The sequence below is a fragment of the Enhydra lutris genome, unplaced genomic scaffold (assembly GCF_002288905.1).
Source record: "Enhydra lutris kenyoni isolate GAN:26980312 unplaced genomic scaffold, ASM228890v2 scaffoldscaffold21, whole genome shotgun sequence".
Classification (NCBI taxonomy): Eukaryota; Metazoa; Chordata; class Mammalia; order Carnivora; family Mustelidae; genus Enhydra; species Enhydra lutris.
The window spans coordinates 9,970,276-9,988,473 of NW_019154105.1; the positions used below are offsets into that span (position 1 = coordinate 9,970,276).

Genomic DNA, 18,198 nt, shown 5'->3' on the forward strand with positions numbered 1-18,198 from the left:
TTTCTTTCTTTCTTTCTTTCTTTCTTTCTTTCTTTCTTTCTTTCTTTCTTTCTTAAGATTTTATTTATTTATTTGAGAGAGAGAGTGTGAGAGAGAGAATGAGCATGAGAAGTGGGAGGGTCAGAGGGAGAAGCAGACTCCTGCAGAGCAGGGAGCCTGATATAGGACTCGATCCTGGGACTCCAGGATCATGACCTGAGCCGAAGGCAATCGCTTAACCAACTGAGCCACCCAGGCATCCTGCTTTGCTTTTCTTTTTCAAGATTGGCTATTCAGGATCTTTTGAGGTTCCATACAAATTTTAGGATTGTTTGTTCTAGCTCTGTGAAAAGTTGCTATTGGTATTTTGATAGGGATTGCATTAAATGTGTACATTGCTTTGGGTAGCATAGATATCTTAATGAATGATATTTGTTGTTCTGATCCCTGAGCATGGAATGTCTTTCCATTTCTTTGTGTCATCTTCGGTTTTTTCCTTAGTATTTTATAGTTTTCAGAGCATAGGTCTTCAGCCTCTTTGGTTAGTTCATTCCTAGGTATCTTTTTGCATTTGCTGCAATTGTAAATGGAATTAATTCCTTAATTTCTCTTACTGCTGCTTCATTATTGGCATATAAAAGTGCAACAGATTTCTGTATGTTGATTTCGTGTCCTACACCTTGGCTGAGTGTGTATGTCAGTTCCAGCAGTTTTTTGGTGGAATCTTCTGGGTTTTCTATGTATAGTATGACATCATCCGCCAACAGTGACAGTTCGACTTCTTCCTTGCCGATTGAGATGCTTTTGTTTCCTTTTGGTGTCCGAGTGCTGAGGCTGGGACTTCCGGTCCTGTAGTAAATGGCAGCGGTGAGAGTGGACATCCTGCCTGGCTCCTGACCACCGAGGAAGAGCTCTGTTTTCCCACTGGGGATGATGTTAGCTGTGGGTTTTCATAGATGGCCTTCGTGATGTTGAGGTGTATTTCCTCTAAACCTACTTAGTTGAGGTTTTTGTTTGTTGGTTGGTTTTTATAAATCACGAATTGATGTTGTGCCTTGTCCAATGGCTTTGCTACACCTACTGAAACGATCGTGTGGTTCTTGTCTTTCGTCTTATTGATATAATGTGTCATGTTGATTGATGGCACCACCCTGGCAACCCAGGAATGAAACCCACCTGATCGCAGTGAGTGATTTTTGTTAACGTATTGTTGGATTCAGTTTGCTAGTATTTTATTGAGAATTTTTGCGTCCATATCCATCAGAGATACTAACCTGTAGTTCTCTTTTTCAGTAGAGTCTTTTTTTTTTTTTCAAGATTTTATTTATTTATTTGAGAGAGAAAGAGAGAGAGGTCAGCAGGAGAAGCAGACTCCCTGCCAAGCAGGGAGCCCGATGTGGGACTCGATCCCAGGACTCCAGGATCATGACCAGAGCTGAAGGCAGTCGCCTAACCAACTGAGCCACCCAGGTGCCGTTCAGTAGAGTCTTTATCTGGTTTTGGTATCAGTGGAGTGCTGGTGTCATAGACTGATTTGGGAAGTTTTCCTCCATTTACTGTGTTTTGGAATAGATTAAGGAGAATAGGAATGAACTCTTCCTTACATGTCTGGTAAGATTTACCTGTGAAGCTGTCTGGCCCTGGACTTTTGTTTGTTAGTTTTTATAATAACCAATTCAATTTCTTTGCTGGTTATCTGTCTATTCAAGTTTTCTATTTCTTCCTGTTTCAGTTTTGGTAGCTTATATGTTCCTAGGAATTTCTCCATTTCTTCGAGGTTGTCTAGTTGCTGGCATATAGCTCTTTACAAATATTCTCTTGTAATTGTATTTCTGCAGTGTTGGTTGTTATTTCTCCTCTCTCATTTGTGATTTTGTTTATTTGAGTCCTTTCTCTCTCTCTCTCTCTCTTTTGATAAGTCTGGCTGGAGGCTTATCAATTTTGTTAACTTCTTCAAAGAACCAACACTTCGTTTCATTGATCTGTTTTGCAAAATATTAGATTTGGAGAAGGTTGGGTATATAAGAATACTTTATATTATTTTTGTTCTTTTTTTGTGAGTCTAAAATTATTTCAGAATGAAGTAAAAACCAAAAATAAATATCATAAAAGGACCCCTGATTTTATGCTATCCTTTGTTTCATTTACTTTGCTTATAACCTTTAAAGATTGTAATATAAAATGATATTTTGGGGGAAGTTCAATTATGGATAGAGATAACTAGTCAAAAGGAATGGCCTGTGTATTTTTGCTAACCACACATGAGAAAAATACACAATGAATATGTGATTTAATGGTAAATAAAGTCAGTATTGAAATACCATAAAACATTACTCTTATATATCAACTTTTATTAAAGTATAACTTACATATGACAAGACTGATGAGATTTTACTTAAAATTACTTTTCTGTTTCAGTGTAGTTCTCTTTGAGGTACCTTCAGAGATTATAGCAAAGAAATTCGGTCTTGCCTATTTGTCCTTCATTTTCTTAGCATCCCATTATTCACGCCAGAAAACTTTTATTACAGAGATGTTTTTCCCCTTGAGGATGCACTTCACGAGGAGAAGTTAGGTTTATGAATATGTAAATGAAACCTAGAAAATACTAATTAACTGAAAGGAAGTATAGATCAGGTGCTATAGGGGAAGTATGTTAGAGATGTCTTTGAAGTACAGGAATGAGGAAGATGTACACACGGACTTGGCCTTGAATGGTAGGTAGAAGTTAGACCTTTGGAGATGATAGGGAATTCCAGGCAGAGAGGAGATTGGAACATTCAACGCTCCTGTTTCAGTTTGGCTCTATATAGGTTGCATGAAGGAAATCAGTGCAAAATAAGAAAATCAAGATAGATAGCAATTCTACAACTCTTCAGTGAGGGTTTCTCTTCTTTGTTCAGTTCTGCTTTAAAAACCAGTTATTGAACCAACAGCGAATGGGTATTTGTCATGTTTAAGACATTGGGAGAACACAGAGAAGTTCTTGGCAGGTTAAGACCAGGAAGCACAGAGGTTGTAAAGGTGATGAAATGAAAACAATTCCTCTAAGTGTTAGTTTGATTTGAAAGAAGTGCAAGCTGGTTCTGTAAAATCACGCCATTTTATGTTTCATTGGAATTGGTTAAACTTTTACCAAATTATTAAGTGAATGGCAATTAAAAAGACATAAAAGATAGGTGTCCCATCTACTCTAATCCTTTTTTTTGGGAAAGATTTTATTTATTTATTTGACAGAGATTACAAGTAGGCAGAGAGGCAGGCAGAGAGAGAGAGAGGAGGAAGCAGACTCTCTGCGAAGCAGAGAGCCCAATGTGGGGCTCAATCCCAGGTCCCTGGGATCATGACCTGAGCCGAAAGCAGAGGCTTTAACCCACTGAGCCACCCAGGCGCCCTCCTCTAATCCTTTTGAATACTAGAGTATCTTTCAATCACTACAATGCCTAACTAGTGTTTACCATATTTCACCTTTCACGCAGTTGCTGTACATTATTAAGCTTCACATTTACAACATCAAAAACAGTGTCTGACACCTCAGATGAGGAAAACACAAGGGGGTTCAGGAAGAGGGAGAGAGAAATGAAGAAGTGGAGCACAGGACATTTGCACGGAAGTGAAAGTGATGTATAAAGACATTAGGTTTTTGTCCAAACTCATTGAACTTTGGAACACAAGGAGTGAACCCTAGTGTGCAAACTGTGGACTTCAGTGGATAAGAATGTGTCAATGCCGATTCATCAATTGCAAGGCATGTACCACCCTAATGCAAGATGTAATCTTAATATGTGAGGAGGTAAAAGGTATATGGGAACTTTCGGTGCTTGCCAGCAAATTTTTCTTTAAACCTGAAATGACTCTAAAAACTAAAGTCTGAAGAAACACACAGAAAGTCCCAAGAAGGGATCCCCTGGGTGGTTCAATCAGTTAAGCTCAGGTCATGATCCAGAGTCCTGGGATCCAGCCCTGCATTGGACTTTCTGCTCAGCAGAGACCCTGCTTCTCCCTATCCCTCTGCCTGCTGCTCCCCCTGCATGTGTGCACTCGCTTGCTCTCTCTGTCAGATGAATAAAGTCTTTTTTTTTTTTTTTTTAAAGATTTTATTTACTTATTTGACAGACAGAGATCACAAGTAGGCAGAGAGGCAGGCAGAGAGAGAGGAGGAAGCAGGCTTCCTGCAGAGCAGAAAGCCTGTCTCAGGACTTGATCCCAGGACCCTAGGATCATGATCTGAGCCGAAGGCAGAGGCTTAACCCACTGAGCCACCCAGGCGCCCCAAATAAAGTCTTTAAGAAAAAAAAGTCCCAACTAAACAGAACGGTGCCTTGTATTGCACGGAGCACTGGGTGTTGTGTATAAACAATGAATCTTGGAACACTGATGATATAAAATTAAACAAAACAAAACAGTGCCTGACACAGAGTAAACATGCCGCAAAATTTTAATTGATTCATTGTTTTAACAAATATTTTAATGCTGTATACCAGGTATATATGGAGGTGAACACAAAAGATTTATTTCCCGCCCATTCCAAGATTACAGACTGGTGAGCAAATCAAATAAAGCATCGTAGGTTACGCTAAGAGAAACGCATGGAACCGGCAGCTTGGAAAAGAAATAACAGAGCAAGTGAATGACAGGGATTTTACACAGCCATGATGGTAAAGAAAGACTTAGACTGGGAAGTGATGATTAAACTGAGACCTGAAGTAAAGTGGAGAACCAGCCACTGAGCAATGACCTGCGTTGTAACTGCCAAACAAAGCCACTGTGGTTTGAATCTAATACGCGAGGAGTGGGGCAGAGCTTAAAGAAGAAGGTTAGTGCCTTTAAGGTGGGAGGGGGATACTTTATTCAGTTTTAAGTAAATTAAGGGAAAGCCATTGAAGGCCTCTTGCTGTGTCATAAAGAGTATGTTGGAGAGGTTCAGAATGAAGGCAGACCCATTGGGTATCAATTGTAGACGTACAGACAAGAGATGGTGGCTTATTGGACCCTGGCGATTGCTGTAACAAGGAAGTATTTATGATGGACTCAAAAGGATTTCGCAATGGATCAGATGGGGGCTGAGGGACAGGGGTGACTTACGATTTTCTGGCTTGAATATTACTGGATGATGATGGTGCCATTTGTGTAGATGGGGTGGTCTACAGGAAAAAAAAAAAAAACAAATTGTGTGGAATCAGGGTTAGTGATGAAATCTCTGAGGGTGTTTGAAATCATCTAGTTCATGTTTAGATTCTAAAGAATGATTTCACGTCATTAAGCATGAAAGCTTAAGTGACATTTTAGCCTTTGCTCTCTGCCTGGTTCTGTGCTAAATATTTTACCTGAATTATATAGCTTTCCTCAACCCTGAAATATGTTCACTTTTAGTCCTGGTTTACCAATGAGGAGATCGAGATTTAGAGAGGTTAGGTGGCTTTCCTAGAGCCTTACAGCTAACAGGTGTCATGGCCAGAGCTTGAGCCCAGAGAGATCTCTCTGCCTTCGGAGCCCAGCGCTCTGCTGCCTTCCTACGCTTTACTGCATTTAGTGTATCCCTTGCCAGATCAAACCCTGATGTCTTTCCTTTACCTGTTTCTGTGTCTTGTTAAAATACCATTCAAGTCACTAATGAGAATTCAGTTACTTGCCTGATTGAATCAAATCAATTAGCAATCTTTTTAAAGATTCTCTGGAGGTGCCTCTGTGGCTCAGTGGGTTAAAGCGTCTGCCTTCGGCTCAGGTCATGATCCCAGGGTCCTGGGATGCAGCCCCATGTCAGGCTCTCTGATCCGCAGGGAGCCTGCTTCCTCCCCCCTCTCTCTCTGCCTGCCTCTCTGCCTACTTGTGATCTCTCTCTGTGTCAAATAAATAAAATCTTTAAAAAAAAAAAAGATTCTCTGTAATAGGGCAATGAAGCAGATTCTGTTTTTAGGAGGGTGTGTTGTTTTCGCTGTGCCAGATGGTCCCTGTCACCAACACTTGACTGTCTGCGGCAGGTATCATTGTTATGTACTAAGATCTATGAAGTGATCTGGGTCTGTTGCGCCTATTTAAATTTTCAGCGTTCTGCGGAGAACTGAGTCCGTGTTGGAATATCAGGATTTATCAAGTGAAAAGAAAATAATTTATTTAAAAGGTGCCTCCCAGTATGAGAAATAATCGTACTTCCAAGTAATGATTAATAATTAAGGAGAACTCTAATTCTTTTTTATACTGAAATTGGTTACTTAAGTGCAGCGAAATAATAACACAGTTGTGTTCTGTGAGTATGGCCGGCTTCCCTACCTAATATTTTTAAAACAAAACATATACTCCGTGTAAGGACTCTGGTCCTAACAAAGTATTAATAATGATTCTCCAAGCGTTAGCAGATACATGTGGCTACTGGTTAATTAATGATGATGAAGTCTCTACACTGCTTTTGATTTCTCAACTAATGATTCTTAAAACATTGAACAGGAGTGCAGGGCAGGTTTATCTGGGGACTATACATGTTCAGTAACGTAGGCAAATCATGAAGCAGTTGTCTATGGTGGGTCATTATCTTTCATCCATTTCTTCCATTAGAACTGACATCAATCCTCTAGACACTGATTCACCCAACAGACATACCTTCCCATAGGCCAAATCCTGTTTGCTTCTGGGGAGACAAAACTTAATAAAATGGAGCTCCTTTTCCCAAGGAGCTAGTTCTAGCAGGCAGGTGAAATCCGCAAATAATAATAAAATGTGCTGGGCTGCCTGGGTGGCTCAGTGGGTTAAGCCTCTGCCTTCAGCTCAGGTCATGATCTCAGGGTCCTGGGATCGAGTCCCACATCAGGCTCTCTGCTAGGCAGGGAGCCTGCTTCCTCCTCTCTCTCTCTCTCTCTACTTGTGATCTCTCTCTGTCAAATAAATAAAATAAAAAAAAATAAAAAAATAAAATGTGTTAATTTCTTAGAATAATTTTGTTACAAATTACTTTGTAAACATGAACTGAAAAGAAAGGGATGGTTTGGCAAATAACGCCCGTGGCAGATGGAGTGTTCACAGAGGAGATGCCGTTTGAGTTGGACTTGAGAGAATGAATTGGCATGTCCCTGCTAGAAAAGGAGAAGATGGCTCTGGGAAGATGGGGAACAGACACCGTGTCTTTGGAGCCGATGGAGGCTTGTCTGTAGGTGAAATTGAAGGATATTGAAATGACAGAAAATGAGGCTGCACAGGGAAGCTGCAGTTAACTTTATACAAATGTTCGTGCCATTCTAAGATATTTGAATTTCACCTTGCTAATGAAGAGTCAAGGAGTTTCAGAGATGAGTGACTTTGGGGTCCTGCGTGGCTCAGTCAATTAAGCATCTGGCTTTTGTCTCAGGTCATGATCCCAGGATCTGGGGATTGGGTCCCATGTCGGGCTCCCTGCTCAGCGGGGAGCGTGCTACTCCCTCTCCCTCTGCTGTGCTCTCTCTCGCTCTCTCTCTCTCTCTCAAATAAATGAAATCTTAAAAAGAAGAAGAAGAAGAGTGACTTTATCAGTCTGTGCTTTATGAAGAGAATCTCAGTGAATTACAAGTATCTGGAGGAAGAGACGCTGTTAGATGCTGTGCTGTGAACAGGCACATAGTATCCAGAACTAAGGAATAACTCAGTCCATCTGGCTCCAAACCCCTTGTGGTTTATACTGCATCATGCAGCCTCAACAAATTAATTTCCCCGATGTGGATTGACCATAACAGGTCACGGAGACAGACTGGAGTAAACATAAGTCCGCTTGGCCATCCCTTATATGAACATGCATACCTTCCCTGGAATGTCCTGGACCCATAGTTCTAGAAGAATCTGAACATCTCAGGTTAAATTAACATAACAGCAGGACAACCCCACAGTGTTGCTGCCTCAGAGGTCCCTTTGATTTTTACTGAAGCATCTCGATGTCCTTGTTCCCCTTTCCTTTTGTTTCTTTAAAAAAAAAAGATTTTTATTTATTTTTGAGAGAGAGAGAGAGCACAGGAGCACAAGCAGTGGGGAGGGGCAGAGGGAGAAACAGACTCCCCGCTGAGCAGGGAGCCCTTAATTGACTGAGCCACTCGGGTGCCCTTTCCCCCTTTGTTTCTGAAGCCCCAAATTTTCTTCCTGACATTCATTCATTTTTCCTTTGTTATGCAACAAATATCAGACTAACCTTATCCCTCTCAGATTTATAGCAGTCTTTATTTTTCCCAGGGTCCTAAAACACGGAAAATCTTTTTAGCTTGTTGAGAGAATCATCATTCTCATTCTTGATGAGAGGGAATGAGGTCTACCTGGGCTTTTGGTATGCTTTCACTAAAGGCCGGAAGAGTTTTTAAGTCCTTTTAGCTGAATTGCCTCTTCTTGGTCCACCCTTTGATGCTCAAAGGAGGTAAAGTCATAATTAACATAAAAGGACAGACTCATGCTTATTGAAAACAACCATCTGACCCTTCCGGAGAACTACCGAAATGGCCCAAATTACCCAAAGGCAAACATTTGCAAGAGTTTTAACAGGTTATTGCGACAGTTTAGCTCAGTTAGGATGGAGAGTAGCTGCTGGCAGTGGACCCACAGACATAGACTTGAGAGATGTCCGCAGGACTGGGTAACAGATTGGCTGCCGTATTGGCAGAAGGGAATTGAGGATGGTTTAGTCTTCAACTAGAGTATTGAGAGAACAGACTTGAGACACTTGCAAGAGAGAACAGTATTGAGAGAAGACGATTATACTTTGAGATATATAGGTATATTCCCAATAGGTAGCTCTGTTGCTGTTGGAGTTGAACGGATAGCTCTGGAGCGTCAGAGAGATGAATCAGGGTCACGGACATTGGCATTTGGCGCTCATCAGCTTACAGGTATTGATTGAAGAAACAGCAGCGAATGAAACATTGCAGGGAGAGCAAAGAGAAGAGACAAGTGTTGAAAACCAAACTTGGAGGCACACGGACATGTGAGTCAGGCAGAGAAAAGGGAGCAAATATCACTAAAGAAGCACAATAGTGTCGTTGGAGAACAGGGTGCTGAATAGTATTACGTACTGCTGAGCACCGTAGATGGGGGGTTATTTCACGATGAGGGAGTACTGAGAATGTTAATTAAAGAGGAAAAGGAACTCCACGTAAAGGAGAGATTGAATACAGGCAATGCAGAGTTAATTTTTTGGATCAGATCCTTTGGAGTAGAAGCAGCTGGAGACTTAGCACTTACCTGGGACAGAAAAAAAGGCAAGCAAGGTAGTTGTGAAAAAAGATCAGGAATCAGCCTCACGTAGACTTATCTGAATTTTAGTTGTGCTAATTTTGGGGAGGGAAAAAAATCCTATAACTTCTGTGGGTCTCGGTCTCTTTCTAAAGTAGTGATAAAGATGACTCCTTTTGAGGGCATTGAACTGTTGCCATAATGGGGGTTGGGCTTCTGGCACTTGCTCTCCAGACATACCCTCCTGAGGACATACCCCCTGACCGTGGGTCTCCCTGCTCTGACTACTAAGTCTTAAGTAGCTTCTTCCTCTCCCTCTGGTCCCCTGTCTCATCACTCAGCTTTATTATCTTCAGAGCACGTATTCCCATCTGGTATGACCTTGTCTGCATGTCTTTTTCTTTTATTTATTTATTTATTGATTTTTGTCTGTGCATGTAACAGGTTTTACCTTTTAGAACACAGTGATGGTAAGAACAGAGACTCAGACTCAATCATGGTTCTGTTTCCTGCCCCAAGGACAATTGGGCACATGGTAACTGTTCAGTAAATATTTGATAAAACTATTAATAAAGGTAGTTATTTTTAGTCTGTGATTGGAGGTGAGAAAAGAGAAGAGAGGCAGCTACCTACTGTGAGTAAAAGGAATATAGAATATTGGCTGAGAATCCAAGTAGGGGTATGTTTGGAACTTTCTAGCTCTGTAAGAGATGAGTTGTGGAGAGAGCACTGTTTCTTCTTGTTCATTTCAGAATGCTTTTATGTCCAGCCCAAATTACCTAGACATGTTTGCCTTCCATAAACCAGGTCTCTCTCTCTTTAAAAATTATACCTGGGTATCATTTATTTTCATCTATATGAATAATGGTATTCATAATGGCTAACAATTTTACACTTGCAAGGGCCAGCACTATTAAGCATATAAGCATATAGTCACATATACGAGCTCATGTATTCCTCTCAACAATCCTGTAAGGACAGTACTATAATTAGCCCATTTCACAGATGAGAAGACTGAAGCACAGAGACAAATAACACGTGCAAGGTCACATAGGCAAGATCGAACCCAGGTAGTCTGGCTGCAGAGCCCATGCTGTACTGTCTCTCAAGAGCTAATCCACCCATCGAAAAGAAAAATGAGTGTTGCTTTGTTGAAGCCAGACAAAGCTGTTCATCAGCGAGTCAGACAAAGCAGGTCAGACTGTCCTGCCAGGGAAATGTCCTGGGAGAAATTGTCCTGTCCGGGAACAAACCTGGAAGGAATTTTCCTTTCCAGGAAAGGAATACTTGACTTGATTCTACCTTTTCCCCCTCTCACATTATTGGCAACACCTTCTAATTTAAGGTCATCTGAAAATTGAATTCATGTTCTGTTTACCCCTTCTTTCAGGTAATTTAATAAAAGCTCAGGGCTCAACCCTGAACACCTCACAGATGATCTACACACATCCTAATAGATTGGCTCACGTGGTAAAAGGATATTTGGTTTTACATAGGTTTGCGTTATGTTGTGTCACATATGTGACTTCTTAGAATATTTATCCTTACACACCCAAAACACTGGTTGTAAATTTCAACCCTATCTTTTCATTTCTTACTCAGTTTTTCCAGTGATCTGTTCTAGCATCTCTTTCTTTTTCCCAGTATTTTTTAGAATACCATCATATCAGTCGTCAAGAAATCCTTATTTATAGTAAATTTAGAATTCAGTTCCTCATTTCCTTAAAATTTACATGAGGAAGGTTATGAAAGCAAGTGAGGTTGATAAGTCCTCTTTCTCAATATACTCACACACCGATTTATTAAATTCAGGGATAGCAAACCACTGTCAATTATTCGAAAACCAGCTGTTTTGTGCAGAGTAACAGTGCTGTGGTCTGTGGGTCAGTGGAAGCGTAGCAAGATGGTGAACACGACCGGCTCTGGAGCCACACTGCCTAGGTTTTCATCCTTTGCTGCGTCTATTAACTGTGTGACCTTGGGCAAGTTACTTGACTTCTCTGGGCCTCAACGTCTTAGATGTAAAACAGAGATGGTATCTCTAAAGTTGCAAGGATTACTTGAATGAATATAAAGTATTTAGTGCAGTGTCTGGAATCTGGAAATCCCTGTATAATGTTAGCTGTTGGTTTTGGTTGTTGTCGTTTTTACTTAGGGAAAAAATCACTTTCCTTGTCACAAAGAGTTGTAAAAATGCTTTCTTAACAAATATTATTTTAGTTCATCTTGACAGATTCAAGTGGTTCATTCAGTATGATATGTTTTTAGTTCATTCTGTATATTATTTATAGATTGTTAAAATTTGTGATTAATTTGTAGTCAGATTCTGGGAGTTTCTCTGTGCCTCTCCTATGTTTTAGTAGATGACATTGAAAAACAATCTAAATAAAGATGTCTTCAGTATTTTTCTTAGCTTTCAAGAGTCAAATGACTCAGTGTTTTCCTTAGACTAGAATATTTTAAAACTCTTATTTAATTTTAAGGAAGTTATTTTATTTATGTGTAAATATAGGGAAAGGCAGACATAACAACTGGTGAGTAAATACCTCCAGGTGTATTAAGCCGCCTTTACCCCCCTCGAAAATGTGCATACTGCCATCTGCTGGAGAAAGTTTTGCACATTGAGGTAGTATTTTTGAAAAAATTTAAGCATCAAAATTATTTTCCCCATAGTTTTTCTTATAGATATCATTTAAATAACGTCTTTCATTCGATTGAGATTTCAAGTGGGAGAGTCTTCAAGTCCCTTTTAGGTGAAAACTAAGAAGGAGGCAGTTGTATTTCTTGTTCTAGTCACGTAGATTATGAAAATACATCCAGAAGGCTTTCAAATCTTTTCCAGGGATAGATGGAAGGTTGCTTAAGTTCTTTGTGTTTTTCTGAGGGCAGTTGTAGGGCATTTTGCTAGATCGGGACAACAACCCTTTGAAGCAGACAAAGCAAGTCCAGCCATAATTGGCCAATGAGAAAACAGAGGGCCCAGGGAGGTTAAGTGATCAGCCCAAGGTCACTCCGTCTTTCTGGCATGGCTGGATCAGAATCCAGGTCTTTGAATATCTTATCCTATGGTGCTGATTATTTCTTCAACTTATCATATCCTGTAGGCCTCTGAGTAGAAAAACATTGCCTCCTATTATTAATAAGGCTAGCGAAATGGAAAACAGCCAAATTCCTAAGTACATTTTACAGTGAATAATGTATTTTTTAAACTTTGAAAAGCAAAATAGTAAGTGATATCCAACACTTTGCATTGACACCTAATGTGCGTTGGTTTGCCATATTGAAGGAATACTTTCTGTTCTGTATACATACTATTGCTTTATTTTTAGTGATTTCTACCCATGATAATTTATGCCCGTCCTATGACAGTTTCACAAATGTGTGCTGACCTAGGAGGTTCCCTGCTTGATCTTTGATTTGGTTTCTGTTGGCATATCCTGCTATCTTAGCCTGGCATCATAGTGGCTTTGGTTAAATAGTACTTTTCATCTGGTAAGTGGTATCTTTGACTTTTAAAAAAGTAGCCTTCTACTCCATCATTTTATAATGTAATATTACCATGGGGAACATAAATTTTGTCCTTTAGACTTCCTTGATATTGTAGTGATTTTTTAAAATTTCCCGAGTACAGATGAATTTACTGATTTAGGGTGATTATAGGTTATACTAACTCAACTATCATAAGCTGTTGGTCAGTGTTGCCACCTTTCCTCCATGTGCGAGTCTAAGATTTTCTGATATAAGTGTCTCCTGCCTTTTCAAGTATAGTGGTCACTGCTGATCTGTCTTCCCTCCTTCTGTCATCTCTGCTCTAGAAATTTTTTTTTTTAACCTAAGTACTTTAATTTAAAATGAAATCATTCCCCTATTTTGTGTATTTACTGGCATTACTTTCAGTCTTTTTTCTTTTTTTAGCATCGAATGCATTTACATTTCGCTTACATAAAGCTGAGTATGCGGGAGTGCAGCCATGTTGCTAATTCAGAACAGCTGACTTACAAGAAGTCTCTTGGAATGTCCCTGAGTCTCTGGATGAATGTGTTAGTAACATGCCTGGCTTCAGACTTTTTGCTTGCATTGGATTTATAATGTTAGGAATTTCTTATCAGATAATTAAACCAGAAGAGGAAGGAGATTCAGTCTTCAATTAGGCAGGTGTGGAGTAAGATAAGAGAATGTGACCGTGACCGAAAAGGTCATAAGAAATCACAGCTTTTTTGTCCAGCTTTCAGTCTTTTCTTATATTGACCTAGAATTTACCCTTCTCAGTTGGAACCCATGGTTTTGTTTATTTCCTATAGATATATGGAATAAATTGAAGCTAGTAAGTCTTTTCCATATGGCAGCTAGTAAGTCTTCTTTCTTGGTTTTTCTTTTCTGTTTGCTCTATTCTACTATTCTGTAATGTCCCACTCCTCTTCTCACTCACAAATTTTTGGGGCACGCGGTTTGTATGAGTTCAATCTTTTAATTCTCATACCAGCCTAGTCTGGTAGTATTCCTGTGTCCCTCCGACTGAGGCGAAGAACGATGGAGACCATACAACAATGAGGGTTTGAACCAAGAGGTCAACTGAGAAAATTGGTGTCAGGCTTTATAGGCCACGGTATCTCCCCTTCTTGATGTGACACATTTTTGAGGTTTCTTGCTTTTTGCTCTTCTCTGGGTATATACGTATTTGTCAACTTCTCTTTTATAACACATTGTAGATAAAATGTATTCAATACTTCAGGGATACCCTGGCCTCCCAAAGCAATGGCTTCCTCCTGGGCTGCCTGTCTGCACATTACAGAGGTTTTTTGTTTTGTTTTGTTTTGTTTTGTTTTTTTAACTTGGCTTCTCTCAAACAAGTATGAAATTGGGTCTTGCCATCCTCTGTGTGTACGTGCGTTCGTAAACTCTATGTGTGTGTGTGTAAATGCATTTTTCCACTTAAGAGGATTCTATGTTTTCTCTTGTCAAACCATACTTTGTCTTCTTTGGTATCTACTCATGTCTGCCCCCCTTTTTTATTTAACCTCCGTCTTTGCAGTCCTCTCTTTTATTCCATACAAATTTAGTAAGTATGCCTTTAGTCTAGATTTCAGGCCGTGATTTTTTAAGGTGTTCTCTGCGGTCCCATGAGATTCTGCAAATAGTTCAGTTGGGATTTCTTGCTCCCATTTCTCGGTCAGTGTGGTACTTCGTAATTTTATGATTCGTGAATTTTGTGGGAGCTTTTTAGGACATTCTATCATTCTTAAGTTAGGTTTCTTTTTAAAGTCTCTTTATGAGATTATGGTTCTCTTTTCTCTGTAGGGTTTCTGTTTGCTGTGCCTACAGTCTTCTGGATCTCGAGTCGAACTGCAGTTAGTTTTCCATCTGTATTTTAGTTATTGTGACAAATGTTCAGTCCCTGTTCCTGAGAATAGCTAAGAATTTTTGTGATCTAGTCAGATAACGCCATCTTTCCCATTCCTGCCAGCATTTGCCACCTTAATAAGCAACCTTCACACGCACTGATTTTACACCAGCTTAATCAGAAGATAGGATGACGGGCCACTTCAGATTCCTATCTGCCCACCACTGACCGTGCACTCATCTGTATAAATCTGTGCGGACTATGACCTCTGAGGTTGCTTCAATTCTAATATCTATGATTTTAAAGTATACCAAATGACTTTTTGAAATTTCAGCCCGACTTCAAAAAATTAAATAATAAGGAGTGACTGAATTTAGCTTTTCTGAACTATACCCAAGCGCGATATTCATTTAATGTGCACTCGTACGGTCCCCTTAGTAATTCAGGTATGGAAGGACTTCTAACACTATAGGACTTCTAACTAATCATCGACCGAGCTGCCCCACTGCTAGAGCACTGGGGGGGCTACCCGCTCACTGGTCTGCAGATAAACCACGACAGCTGCTGCACACCAAATCCATTTCCACGGGCGCTCCCAACTGGACGTAGGGTGGCTTGTGATGACATGAGCACCTGACAAATGCCTCTTTCTGTTTTCCTCTACATGACCATGGCTATGCTCAGCTAGTAGTCTCTTATCTGAGTCACCCACTTGTGGTTGCTTTTCATGAATACTATATGTGGATTATAGCACATTGGACTCTTTCTAACACAGCAATAGGTTAATGAAGTCCTTTTAAGGTATCTTCTCCATTGTTCAAGGTACGGTGGGGTTTACAGAATCAGTAATTCACATACCTGAGAATTGTTTCAGAGCTAAAGGTAAGAGAGTTCAGCTTAAACCAAATTTTAAAAAAAAGTGACTTGACTCTAGCACTTGTCATCACATGGCTGAGCCCTAAAATGTTGTACATCTCATGAAATCATTGTGTCACCCTTCTTTTAGCAACGATCTGCTTTGTTTCCAGGTGAATGAAATTTACCACGATGAGTCCCTCGGAGTGCATATAAATGTGGTCCTGGTGCGCATGATAATGCTGGGGTATGCAAAGGTAAAATGCCTTTAAATATGTGAACTATGAACGTGAAGGACTGAGCTAGCAAACGGAAGACTGCATTTCTATAGCTGTAGCTAACACGTCGCACTGGTGTCTCACATACACATAGCGGGTTAGAAGTGAGGAGGAGAAAATGCCAAAATAAGCATACATCTCCCAGTCTGAGTGGATAATGATTTTTGTGCCAATACCGTTTGCTTATCTATCTAATGGAGTCACAGGTAGTGATCCTGGCTCTAGGCATGACCGTATGAATGAAAACAAACGGATATAATTGTGAGGAAAGAGAACTTCCTCAGTCTACCATTATCATCAAACTCGTGAACCATTTATTCCTTTAAAACATCTCTGCTGCATGCCTACTATGTGTCAGATGCTTTCTAGGTGCTTTGAATATATCGGTGAAGAAGAGTAGCAAAGATCCTTGCCCCCTCTTGGTTTGTGAAAAACAATATTTTACATATATATCATTCCACTTAAGAAAAGCGAAGTATACAGTGGATATTCACTTAGAAGAGCTCTATTCCTTCTGAAAACAAAAAGTTAGGTCAAAATGCACAGGTAGGAATTTCATGTAATGTAACTAACTTCAGCTGGCTTTAAAATGGCAGTTGATGTGTCCTTGTCCTTGGAAATAATTAAATGGATGACCTTGGTTTCTTCCTTTGAGAAAGTGCCTAACTTGGCAATTTTCTTGATATTTAAAATTACATGTCCCCCTCCCATAATTAATCCTCCTGATTATGAAATACTAAGGAAATTATGCCTTTAGCAAACAGGAAAAAAATCCATGTGTTTGCATTTCATTATGTATGTAACACCCACTTATCATTTTCTGATGAGAGCGTGTCATTGATCTTTACTTTATTCCCCAAGCCTGACCTACTTTGTCACTAACACTAAATGCAAGTCGACTCCAGCTGGAGATGTTAACAGCCCTCAGTGGGTTGTTAGATGATTTGTTTGGAGAAGTATGTGATCAGCATATAATAAACCAAGCTCATTTTATTCAGAATGTAAACACCGATAATGACATTTGCTGAAATGTAACAAAACTCTCAGCCTGTCAGCCAACTAGGTACTAATGTGGGGCTCCAAATTCAATTTCTTATTCAATCAGAACTACTCTGGAAAGTATGGATACTGAGTTTTTGAAGGATGGGCACCTTTCCCTCTAAACTTTTAACTCCTGATCATAATGTGGTAGTAGCAACATTCCAGGCAATGTCAGTCTGTCTCTTGCAAATGCCAGATAAGAGTACATCTCTCTTCATTGCTCTGAGGTTAAGAAAAGGGTAGTTGCTTTTTTCAGTGCAAGGTTTATGTAATTGGGCCATTTCCTGAAATGAAGATTTGACCAGCTTTGCCAGCTCATTGAAGAACTTATATACTTCACCTTTGTTGCTCAATTCTGGGCAAATAAAAATAAAAATTTTAACTGAAGACCTTTAACAGCTCTGGATAAAAGTGTCACAGCAGAATCTTTTCCTCTCTCTCTTTTTTTTTTCCCATTCTTAATGTCTATAAAACTAAGAAATCTGAGCTGGATTAGGAAATGGACTACTAGAATCTTACCCCAATGATTAACATTGAGTTGCCCAACGATAGCAAATGTCAGCGTCACGTGTCCCCATAAATATGTGGTCACCTGTCACACAGGTACCACTGGTTGTCATTCAGATTTCCTTCCTGGGCGTTTAGAATCCCCAAACAAGAATAGGTATAGGCGTAAGCCCTAAATGATATTGTCAAACCTCATTGAAATATTGCACTTCTTCAACACACCGTTTCCTCTTAGTCCATCAGCCTCATAGAAAGGGGAAACCCATCCAGAAGCTTGGAGAACGTGTGTCGCTGGGCTTGCCAACAACAGAAGTCTGATCCGAACCACTCTGAACACCATGATCATGCAATTTTCTTAACCAGGCAAGACTTTGGACCTGCTGGAATGCAAGGTATTTCTATTAACGTGCAGAAGAAAAACTCAAGGGCCTGAGTTTCCAAAAATAATCCTAAATCAAGGAATCTGTTCAAATGTTCAGCTCCCTACCATCCTTTTCCATCATGCATCAGCCAGGCACACACTTTCTTTCTATTGCTTCCAGTGACTTCTGTGGAATTCACAATGTTAAATGCCACTTAAATGGTATAATAAATTATACTTGCCTTTAAAATAAATAATGACTGTGCATTTGGGGTGTGGAGGGGATCCTGTAAAATGGGATATGATTTCCACTAACCCCTTGGAAAGGGAACGGAGATGCCATGAGAAATGATTGCCGTCAAAGAGCTTTCTTCCAAAGTCAGCTTGCATTTATCTAATAAATTCTGATGTAGACTTTGGAAAAAAGTAGACTGATGAGTTTCTTTTCAACATTGATGGAATTTCTGGCTCCCTTTATCAGTACCATCATAGGAAGGACCATTCACTAAAAACAGAAAGACGGGTCTTTGTTGGTGGGCAGAACAGAATGGTAACCCCAGGCAGTTCCTTCCCTTAGGGAAGGAGAAAACGCAGACCCAGTGAATCTTATTAGAGACCATTACCTGTGTGTGTGGCTTTCCCAAGAGAATGTGGCACAA

The 18,198-nt window shown here is 40.0% G+C and overlaps 1 protein-coding gene across 1 annotated transcript in view; it reads left to right on the plus strand.

The window, feature by feature from the left end:
- The window catches only part of LOC111149093 (ADAM metallopeptidase with thrombospondin type 1 motif 3), a 268,956-nt gene that overhangs the window by 213,832 nt on the left and 36,926 nt on the right, over positions 1–18,198 (plus strand). Inside the window, exons 6-7 of the mRNA XM_022506007.1 lie at positions 15,526–15,609; positions 17,414–17,570. Coding sequence (XP_022361715.1) covers positions 15,526–15,609; positions 17,414–17,570 — 241 coding nt within the window. The remainder of the gene's footprint in view (positions 1–15,525; positions 15,610–17,413; positions 17,571–18,198) is intronic.